This window comes from Mytilus trossulus, chromosome 11, assembly GCF_036588685.1.
Source record: "Mytilus trossulus isolate FHL-02 chromosome 11, PNRI_Mtr1.1.1.hap1, whole genome shotgun sequence".
NCBI lineage: Eukaryota > Metazoa > Mollusca > Bivalvia > Mytilida > Mytilidae > Mytilus > Mytilus trossulus.
In genome coordinates this window covers 60,601,521-60,613,967 of record NC_086383.1, presented here as the reverse complement: position 1 = coordinate 60,613,967, position 12,447 = coordinate 60,601,521, and the positions used below count along the sequence as shown (strand labels likewise).

The 12,447-nt window shown below is 32.1% G+C and overlaps 1 protein-coding gene across 1 annotated transcript in view; it reads right to left on the bottom strand.

The window, feature by feature from the left end:
- The window catches only part of LOC134690213 (uncharacterized), a 56,376-nt gene that overhangs the window by 23,932 nt on the left and 19,997 nt on the right, over window positions 1-12,447 (bottom strand). The window contains exons 5-7 of the mRNA XM_063550188.1: window positions 11,841-11,898; window positions 10,221-10,814; window positions 4,144-4,221 (exon numbers count right to left, since the gene is read on the bottom strand). Of these exons, the coding sequence (XP_063406258.1) occupies window positions 4,144-4,221; window positions 10,221-10,814; window positions 11,841-11,898 (730 nt within the window). The remainder of the gene's footprint in view (window positions 1-4,143; window positions 4,222-10,220; window positions 10,815-11,840; window positions 11,899-12,447) is intronic.

The following is a 12,447-nucleotide window of genomic DNA, read 5'->3' as shown; positions in this document are numbered from 1 at the left end:
TTCGATTCAGCTTATTTTGTTCTAGTTTGCCAACACAATTCTATATTCCGATTTATCTTTTTTGATGCATTTTTTTATTATGCCGTTGGGTTTTGTGAGTTCTCTTCCAAAATTTGTTTCAACATACATTCGAGGATTCTGTCTGTTTATTTCAGTTCAAGGCCCCTCCTAAGTAGATATGATTATACAAAGAAAAACCGTATGTTTAACATTTTTAAGGGATTTTGTTTTGAAAATTATTGAACGGGGAAAATGTTGGATTTTTTTAAACTCAAGGTGCTGGCCAATTGTTAAATTAATTTTATTCAGTCAAAATCAAGGCCAGGAAATATCTCCATTCTAAATTCACATTATTCCACCCCTGAAAATCGAATGATCCGTGCCTGATGCATGGTTTTGTTTAGAATTAAAACAATATCATATATATCCTACTGATATCTAAAATGCTGAATCTGGCGAAGGGAGACAACCGTAATTTATAGAATTTTCTCATAATTCCATGTAGTTGTAAGATTAAGTTACTTGTGTTAACCTACGTAAGTTTTGTTTGAAATTTTCAATTCTCGAATACAACGTGAACAACATTTAAAAAGACAATCGACATTAAAATGTGTGTGCACTGAGCTACCTCTTATTTGTTATATTTACAAGAAATTATCCTGGTCCCTGGGACTACGTTCCAGGTATTAGATATTAGCATACTCTCTCACGAATACATAGTTCCTGCTTGTCTTTTAAATACATTTATTTTGATGACATCTCGGAGTTCATCCTGAGAAGGAGCGTCTCCAAGGACGCCATCTTTCAAAAGTTCGCCAACAGGCGGCGTTCAGTGAAGAATTACCTCCGATTTTGAAGAGCGATGTAAAAAGTTCAAGGTAACGTTAAGCTCGTCCCGGTCGTTATATTGGTATATGTGTAACATACTTAATATTGCGATCGGGATCCAGTCTAACAAGAAATCTACCCGGAAATTTGTGTTTAATTATAGTCAATTGCAGTAATTCCGAATATATTTATGGACCCATTTCCCATGGTATAACAGGAGATCTTAACATCGTTCAAGACCGAGAGTTAAAATCATTCCTCAGTAAAGGACCTAAATGTCGTCCCCGTCAATTATTAATTGGAATGAGTGTCATAATATCATCCACGACTCACTCCATACTCACTGTATGAAATGGATAAAACGGGAAAAAGCTGACAACAAATCTTTGGACTCTTTTTTAACTCGGTAATGAAGATAGTTGACATACGTATTCAACATTTTAAAGAACATTTTACTATTAACAATAACCATAATAAACCTATTTCTCGTATCAAACATAAACTAAAAGAACTAGCCAAAGAATTAGTTTTTGCCCCGTCCGATAAAGCTGCTAATAATATTATTATTGTTTGACGTAAATTTTACATTGAGGTTCTGAAAAAGGAAATCACCAATTCACCAACATTCCAACTGACTCCATTTTCAGAAAACGAAATCTGTAACAAACATAAACGTTTAGCTACCGCTTTACAATCAGAGCCAAAAACAATCAAAGTCCCAACTATGTATTTGCTTCCGAAGCTACACAAAACCCCTTACAAATATAGATTTATTTCGTCTTCAAGCCATTGTTCAACTACTAAATTATCTATTCTTCTTACCAGCACACTTGGTACAATTAAAAACAAATAAGGCCTTCGAAAATAGTGGAATAAATTACTTTTGGAGTGTCAAGAACTCGTTGGAAGTACTTGATAAATTGCATGCTTATATTGGTGATTTCGAATCTGTTCAAAGTTTTGATTTGTCCACCCTGTATACCACATTGCCTCACATTCTCATTAAGAAAAAATTCACACCCCTAACTAAATGGGCATTTAGAAAATCAGAATGTGAATATATATGTTCAACCTCTTTTAGGTCATTTTTTAGTAGCAATAAACAAAATTTTTACTAGATAACATTTTTGTTCGCTTTGAGGATTCCGTATATCGTCAGATTATCGGAATTCCAATGGGGACTTACTGTGCACAACTTATTTCGGACCTGTTTTTGTATTGTTATGAGTTACAATTTATGACAAAAATATGCAAAGACCCATCGAAACAACATTCGATAAACAAATTTAATACTACTTTTAGATATTTGGATGATATTTGATAATAATTTCAATAATGACGACTTCAGTATGTATATTAATTAGACAATATAAATTTATTTGTATGAGGCTCAGAAACGAGAAAATGCGAGGTTCTACCGAGCATTTTCCCGTTTCGTGCCGAATACAAATAAATTTCATTTTTCAAGACACTATACGTATATTGTCTTTATACTGAAATCGAAAAAAAAATGAAAAATGAAAAAAATATGTAACAAAAATTGTAGAAAAAAATGTTTTGAATTTCCCTCTTGGGTTCCATTTTGGGGGATTTCCCTATGAACGTAGTCCAGGCGGTAAGACATTGACATATTAAGGAATTAAAAGGGAAAATGAATTTAATCAATAACATTTGATAAACATGGTATATGAGTAACCAATTACATAAAAGTTTAAATTCATAAAAGTTTGATCATTGTAACTTTACGTTGTCATGGTCGTGACGTGACGTTGTTGATGAAATACAGTAGTTCCGGCAAGGAGGCGGGGCTTATAGGTTAGTTGAGGTCATTGACGTATAAAGCTAACTTTTATACGTATAGTTTTTTTCTGTATAGTAAAATAGCTGATTGCAGTATAATGAAATTTATCCTGTTGAACGTACTTTAAATAAAGCTAATACTAACAATGACCACTGCCCTTTCCTCGATCTTGATATCGATATCACTAATGGAAAGCTGAATACTAAATTTTATGATAAAAGGGATGATATTTCATTTCCTATCGTTAATTATCCATTTTTAGATGGTGACGTTCCCTTGTCACCATCTTACTGTGTTTATATATCTCAACTTGTACGATTCGCTCGTGTATGTAACAATGTTTAATATTTTACCGAGAGAAATTTATGTATTACTGAAAAATTATTACACCAGGGTTTTCGATATCACAAACTAGTCAAAACATTTACTAAATTTTATCATCGGTATAAGGACATCATTCGTAAATATAGCTCAACATGCAGACTTCTTATACGTTCAGGTATTTCACATCCAATTTTTTATAGAAATATTCTTTATAAAGCACAAAGGTGTCAGTATTCACCTCATAAACTAACAAAACCTCTGTATAGACTTATTATGAAGGGATATAATTACGATCCTGTTGTCAAGACATTAAAGCTTGCATATTTTGGCGTTAATATTGAGTCACTGATAAAGTCTTTGCATTTGAATTAAAAACATTTATTCTAAAAACAGTTGTTGGCATGACACTGGTTATGTTCTTCTCATATATGTTATGATGGTATAATACTAAACCCCTAACGGAAAGGATTGTGCCTGATGTTCATATGATGAAATCATAACCTTTCAGTCAGTTTAATTGAAGTCTGGAGCTGGCATGTCAGTTAACTGCTAGAAGTCTGTTGTTATTTATGTATTATTGTCATTTTGTTTATTTTCTTTGGTTACATCTTCTGACATCAGACTCGGACTTCTCTTGAACTGAATTTTAATGTGCGTATTGTTATGCGTTTACTTTCTACATTGGTTAGAGGTATAGGGTGAGGGTTGAGATCTCACAAACATATTTAACCCCGCCGCATTTTTGCGCCTGTCACAAGTCAGGAGCCTCTGGCCTTTGTTAGCCTTGTATTATTTTAAATTTAGTTTCTTGTGTACAATTTGGAAATTAGTATGGCGTTCATTATCACTGAACTAGTATATACTTGTTTATGGGCCAGCTGAAGGACGCCTCCGGGTGCGGGGATTTCCCGCTACATTGAAGACCTGTAGGTGACCTTCTGCTGTTGTTTTTTTTTATTTGGTCGGGTTGTTGTCTCTTCGACACATTCCTCATTTCCATTCTAAATTTTTTTCCCCTAATATTAGTATATATTAGTAAAGTGTACTTAAGTTTGCTGTACACATTTACCTGTTATCCCTAAATATTTTTGCGTTTGTTTTCATTACAGGTTTTGGGATACAATGTGTTTCCTTAGTAAAACTAATTTACAGTAGAAAAGTCTGTCACAATTTTTCGATTAATATTTTACCTGATGTCTTCTCCTGTACATTGTCTTTTTGTTGTCTGTTGGTAATATTTAGATTCAGCTTTATATTATCGTTTCTTTCTGAAAAGGGAAGACATGTATTGTATAAATATATACTACAACGTATTTATATCCATGTTGTTAGGTTAGAAAAATGATAGTGATTGTCTAATAAGCCGAATTAAACCATGTATGTTTACTAGTAGGTAGAACTACAGTACCGTCTGCAATACATTTTTTTTAAAGCCTCGCATGTTTTGTAAACAAGATTTAAAGTTAAATGTTTATGATAGACATTTTATACGTAAATTTTTATTCTATTCGATCCTTTACAAAGAACAGAATCAAAACAGCAAACAGCGTCACATGGGACATAATTCTAAATTTGTTTACCAAACAGAAATTCTTCCCATTGTACAATTTCTATATTCAATAAGATTAATTGTATATCCCCGAATCTGGGATTTTTATATTGGTTAACGCACTTTGGAACACAACCATTAGCCCCGGGTGTTGCTACCCGAACATTTATATCCATTACACTGAGAAGCGTTACTTGTGTTTTTCATAGTTCTATGATAGTTCCTTGTGAGATACTGAGTTCTGTAGATTGTCCATGATACGTGTAATTTAACAATTTCAATAACTACCACATATACTTTTTATATGGCCTTCCAAATACCATTTCGATCCTTAAAATCACTGAAAAGACATTTATTGTCAAAATCCGAATCTGGTGTACTAAAATATTATTGACACCGTATGTTTGTGGCATAACATCGTGGCCAAAAGTAATTTTTTGTCTGTTTAGTGTTAAATTTATATTAAGATCCATGTTGTTACATCTTTTGATAAATTTTATTTGGAAAACGTCAATGACAGTCAGCAGGGTTAAAGAACATCAGTTGTTCGACCTGCTAGTCAAATACGTTTTGTTTAAATATACTTTTCACTTTTTTGGTCTTTTGGAAAATGTTGTTTGTGCTGTTCTACGACCCTTCTACAACGACATTTGTTTTACATGCCCACGTATAAAAGCTGTGGTTTTTATCCAACGCAATCATAGGTTTGAACGTAGTTTTCAATTTAGACTCGGTTAACTACCAAATATATATGTATACAACTCGTCTAAACATCAACCCAACAATGTTAGATCTGTCAATTTGCTTTCGCAAATTTTTGGTTCTTCCCTCGCCGGGATTCGAACCCATGCTTCTGTGATATCGTGACACCAAATCGCCTGCACTGCAGCCGTCCCGCTAGACCACACGACCACGTGGGCTCTACTTAAATAGAGCTCTCGCTGGCCATGTGCTACCTTTCCCTTTCTGTTTTAATCTAGCGTCGTACTACAGTACATGATATATAAGGCATGAAGATGTTATTGTTACAGATCAGCTAAATTATCTATAGTAAAGGATCCTACAAATTAATGTAAGATACAGTCACAGAAAATAATTACATTTATAAGTACGTCTGAGTCAGTGACAACTCTACAACAGATGTATCCATCGGATCACCATCAATGATAGTGATACATGGCTGTGTACATAATGTATATACAACTCAACAATGTTAGATCTGTAAATTTGCTTTCGCAAATGTTTGGTTCTTCCCTCGCCGGGATTCGAACCCATGCTAATGTGATACCGTGACACCAAATCGCCTGCACTGCAGCAGTCCGGCTATATATATATTTCAACAGGGCTTTAAAATATCGAATATGACCGTTGATAACAAACAAGATCACCTGTTAAGGTATGTCAGAAGAGCTACGTTCAGAAACTACAACTAGTCCAGCCAATCTAGCATACAAACAGAATATTTTTAAGTTTTAATCTTTAGCAAGATACCCAAAATATGCACAGAAAAAAGTCCCATAACATCTTACTTGAAGAAGACTAAAAAAATCACCATTTAAAATTCCTATGGAGATTTGCATTGAAAATGGAGATAACTCTTGCAAAAAAGGTAGATATATCAATAGAAATTGATATAAAATTATAACTTTACCGCTCTTATTCAGCCGAATGTATTGATTCTCTTTTTTTAGCAGACTTTAGAGTATAACAAACAACTCTAAAGGGGTTATCATTACTCTTATCAAGCTATAATCTAAATATCGATATTCATTAGTTGACACTTTATTGAATTTTTCAATATGTCAAGGTGAGGAATCTCAAATTTAATAAAAAAAAATTAAGCATGTATTCTTCTTTTTGTGATTTAAAGCTTCTTTAGACAAGTAAGATGATGAAAAATTATAATATATCGACATAAAAAATGCAAATTTTCACATTATTTTTCAAAATGGTCACAAATTTTCAATTCTGCAATTTATTTAATGAAAAATGCATTCAAAAAAATAAAACTATCCATTACACTTCGGTTTTGTACATTTCATGAGCAGAAGAATATATAATTTAGACAAATACAAACGTATTACACCATCAACGTAACATAACTTTCAAGAAATTAAAAAAAAAACTGACGACAATGTTAATTTCCATAGAATTTTGAGTTTTCCTCGAGTAAGATTTTATGGGACTGTTGTCTGTGTATATTTAGGGTTTATGCTATAGATTAGAACTAAAACTTTTTTTTTGCAATTAGTTTGAGGTTAAATCTTAGTTCGACTAGACAAAACTTGGTAAAGATGACCCCTTCCTTTATGACAGGAACATATGGTACCATTGCTTTCCGTTTCTATGTCAATATCGAAAACTTTAATCCGTATGATAGATCTTTTGAAGCTGAGCTTTTTTTATAGATGAATTATTATTATGTTACGAAATTAACAAAAAAGAAGATCCCCTGCAAGCTGAAGTGACGCAGCTTCATCAAGGTAAATCATCCTTTTTTCACACAGTCAAATACTTTGTATACAATTCAAAACCTTTAATATCTTGAGTATGGAAGTGTTAAAATATTCTAAAAATGTCTGACTTGGTCAACTATAGCTACTTAAAACTATACAATTTCAAATTTCATTGAAAACAATATTTGTTTTAATTTCTATTGACAGTTGTCACAACTGAACAGTAACAACTAGTTTCTATGTGTAAAGAAGCGTTGTATGAATAACGCAATGAATCATTACCACATGCATTCATGAGGTATATACTTACATCGTATATCCCTGATACAAATGAATTAGGACTTCTGCCATATTTGAATTAAACACGTAGTGTATCACATAATATTCAGACATAAAGGAGTGAACAATTTCAATGCAATTTTAGTATTGATCTTTAAGATATTTTGCGTCAATATAAAAGCTTAAACTGAGGGAAACGCATCAAATATAAGAGAACTACGACACTATAGAAACACAACATTAAAATATAACACACACAGAAACGAACAATGGCCATTTCCCTGACTTGGTACAGGGCATTTAAGATAACAATGGTGGGTTGAATCTGGTTTTGTGGCATGTCAAAACTCCCGCTTCAATGGCAATATTAGTTATAACTTTTAAATGACAACATCACATGACAGGACTTTAATACAAATAAACGGGAGAAATTATATCACAGAGAAACAAACAATTAAAAGCCAACAAAAGGTACTTTGTTAACAATTTAATACGCCAGACATGCGCCATGTCCACATAAGACTAACAAGCGACGCCAAGATGAAAAAAGTTTGAAAGACAAAACAAAGATAAAACTGAAAAGCACCGAGGACGAAAAGTTTCAAAAAGTCGTGACCAATATGGTCAAGGTTATATATCTGGGACAAGAACATCCTTTAATATTATTTAGAATTTAGAATAATATATACTTTTGCAAACAGTAAATTTAATAAAATAACTACATAATAGACATACTGTAAACCAACTTAATATCCCGAGCGATTTATTTTCGCGACTTTCGCGAGTAGAAAAATAACGCGAAATTAAATGGTCGTGAATATGTATATCTTATATCTTTCATTATCAAACTACATCAAGTAAATTAGAAACTCGCGAAACTAAATCGCCGCGAATTGGACAAGCTAGGGATAAACGCGAAATTAAGTATCCGCGAAAAGAAGTTGGTTTACAGTAAATGATTCCACTGAAGTGGTGAATAGCTACAGAATAAAACGGATAAATGACAAAATATCACAGTCTTGTTAGCCATAACCAGTATTACCCTCAAAGTTCGTCACATTTGAATTTCTAAAACGTGTTTCAAAAATCAAAAAAGAATTTAGATGAAGTTCAAGATTAGATTTGTATGACTTATCTAACGTTAATTATCAACAGTGAAAATTACAATGCTAATTAATATCAAATTGTTGTAGTAATACGAAAGTTAATTGTTTATGTCGGCGTTCTCCTTAATCAAACTGTAAACCAAATATATAGACGTGTAAATTTTGTTTATCCAAACTAAAATCTGATAAATGATCTGGTGATCAATTATCTTTTCCATAACACATGAATATAACATTGATTGATTGATTGTTGGTTGCTTTACGCCGCATTATCACAAAAAGACTATATCGCAGCGACACGAATATAACAGAAAAAATAAGATATATAATTACAAATGTTAAGACATTTAACAAAATCCGAAAACAATAACAAATATAACTTAAAAACTAAATTTTAATTTGGGATGGAAAAGTACCATGACACGTCTTATACGTCTTATAGGAATGCAATTTCACACTAGCAAAATAGTCACTATCGGGAATAAGTCATTTTTTGTATAAAAAAAAGATCAGAATACATTATGATCAACCACAATCTAACACGTGGTAAAAATGTCCATATTAAGTTTGGACAAAGATACATCGTATGGATCAATCAATTCGTGATAGTGTCCGTTAAATTTACGGATTGTCATTTTTGATCTATCTTCCTCATAACTTTGTTGGAGCAGTTTCTGCGTTAGGCGTTAGCACACTTCTATATATGACGTCCGTAAAGTGTGAACATGAACACGAATAACGTATCAATTGAGATATGTAAAACCATACTCGTTAAAAGGAACAATGGCAATTGCAAATGTCACTTCGTGATCTGTATAATATTTAATTATGTATGATTCGTTGCAAAAATATTGTGTTTGTCACTTGAATTTGTGGTTCCATATGTGTATAACAACATATATGTTAAACTCAATTATTTGCCAACATAATTCAATATCAAATAAACGTTGTTTAGTAACACAGACTTGGAGGTATTTAAGTTTTTATGTGCATGTTAGAAGTGTCATATTTGATAAAAGAGTTATCGTGCTTAGAAAATACAGACTCGCTCGTCAAATTACCAACCGTAGTACGGATTGATGCGTGCAACCAACTTATTTGTAACATGAATTGATTTTTTTAAAAAGATTTCCGTATGACATTCAACCATGAGCAGATCACCTGCTGTTTTTATATTATAATCAAAGTCTGTCACCTGAATCTTCATAATCTAAATTCGTACCGATCGTATGTTATCAAAACGGTTGTGCCAAGTGTGGTCAACTTAATTAGCTCTGACAACATTTTAAAAATAATGCGAACCTATCATATCGGCGTGTTTCATAGAACAATCAGTAGAATCAACCAAAGTTGGTACTTTACAAGTTTATATCCATGAGAATTTTAAAGTTATTTAGATTTTTTTCTGAACTATGAATATTTCCTAATTGCTTAATCATCAGTTTTTAATCATTAACTTGCTCGCGGGGAATTTGGAACAAATGATTACATTGAAGGAAATTATTTGCCACTACATTCTCCAAGTGATACTACAAAAAGCATTTACCCAAGGCAGATTCGTTATTCTTGATCATGTATGACTGCAATAATAACATAATAGTAGATAAAAGATATTTTTCTGGATTGCCGGACGAATAGATAGTATTTGTCTTTTCAATAGCTAGCCGGACCAATAGTCAATGCCTATAATCATGATAATAAACCCTATAAAGATTCAACCTAACATTACATGGTGGTTTTTTTTTTTATAATAAACGAAAACCAAATACACCATGTGCATGCAAAGCTGATGCTTTACAAACCAATTAATTTTAAACCTTTGAGAGTAAAAACTGACAGCTTGGGAAAATTAGAACAAACTCTTGATAAAAAAATACCCTTTAAAATGATAACCTTCCTCTCATTTCTTTTTGATTCTTCAAATTTCTCACGAGCACTGCAGACAAGTTCCAATTCCATTAACGGATCGATAGCTGATGTAAATAAGACGTCAACTTTTTGATTGTATTCCTCGCCTCCTAATTCGATGATACATTTACTGATTTCTTTCCATGTTTTTAAAAAGTCTTCTTCATCTAAAGAATATTTTGAACAGTGAGAAACAAAATTATTCTTGAAAATTCGTATTCTATCGATATTTGCAGACAAGCATCTATCATCATCCTTTGGCCTATTGCCCCAACGATTCTCGTGAGGGATAATGGTGTTTAAATTCCTTAAAATAATATAAAGAAGGCTTATATCTAGATCTGACAAGTCGCCATTATAGTTTGAGTTGTCTGGATACAATAATTGGTGTTCACGTTCATCCAATAGTAATGCTATCCTATTTTTCATTCCATTAAAGAAATATCCAAAATTAGCACTTGGAAGTCGAAGTTTCAAAACATCAACTAGAGCATGTGTCGCAATACCTGTGATTAGTTGTACTATTTTCAAATGGTTGTGGTTATATCCTTTTTCTTCTAGATCTAAAACATAAATAGATAAACAAAATCAACTTGCATATTGTGACACAAAATAAAGTACAATATCCGAAGCATAATATAAAAACTCCACGTAATAATTGTTGCTTTATCATGATCATGTGAACAGAAAACGATAATGATGCTTCATCGAACGAACAGCAAGTTAATGTTTGTTCGAATACAATTGCAATTGCTTGTACATTTTTTTTTTGAAAGAGATGATATCATTACCAAATTATTATTTTACCATGAGCTATTTGTATTTCACAGCAAATCGGCACATGGACCTGGTAGATCTAATAAACCATTCTCGGATATTTGATTTTTTTTGCTAAGCCTACCAAATTTAAAACTTTTGACAGTGACCGAAATGGTGGCATGGTTGTATTTCCTTAACCATATAGGGATAGTGGTAGCCTCTTTAAAACTTACACTACCTTGTAATACTGCTGAAAATTTAACTGAAGTACTCAGAAATTAATTTAAATATGTATATGTATGATAATTGCTTACCTTTTTTTTTGAATATATTAAAAAAAAAATAGGACCACTATTGCTTGTATTTCTATCTTTCATAATGCAATGCATGCAAAATTTAAATACTCTCAAAAATGTTGATTGCACCTGTATGTTCAACTATTTCATACTTATCTATACCTACTTTAATCCTCCGTATGGAAAAGTATGTTCAGTATATACTGTATTATTACACAATCATATACATTAACTTAAGTACAGAAGAGCAACCCAAATTTCAGAATGTAAATACTTCCGTCCCACTTTATTGAATATTTTTTTATGCTATAATATTTTTACTTATACTAATGGTATTTTTGAAATCTGATTAAGTGTTCGAATGTTTTCCTTTTATTGTAACATAAACCTTTGTCTGTCGGTGTTTTGTTCAATTCTGAAGTTTTGTTAATTCGATCAGAGTAAAGATTGGTTAAAAAAAGCCGTGCTACTTGTTAGTGAATGGTATTTGAAAATTAATAAGTGCAATACTCCCCCGTCTAATATATCATTTACCATGCGGTTTAATCTTCCCTTTTAATCCTTCATTTTCTTCTTGACTCTCACCACTTCCCTGCAAAAGAAGACTAAAACACATATTTTGAATTCAATTGTTTTTTTATCTATTGGTTTTGTGAAAATATATTCGACAAAAGTAAGACTAGCTATTTTTGTTTGAATATTATTTATAATAACGCCTAAAAATATATGCTGTCTTTCTTGCAATATACCTACAAACAAGCCAATTAAAATACCAATGAACAAAAAAATATGTACAAGATGCAAACTTTAAAAGTATCAAACATGTAAAAAAGCTGTTTTGAAACTGTATTAAAGCAATGTATGTGTATGAATACGTCTCAATCTGATCATCAAAAAACGTTCATATCACAACAAGACCACTCAAACACCTAGGCTTTTCATGTGTGAATGTAAATTGATATGGTGGCATCGAAATTAACAATAATATTCTTTAAATCAGACAAAATGGATGATCTTAAAAGTAGACTATTTACTTGCCAATATACCATGTACTGGGTTAAACCCCCAGATAAAGCTTACGAGGGACGGCATTAGGTGGTTAAGTAGTAGTGGCGTGCTTTGAAGTTAAATTTTTATTGAT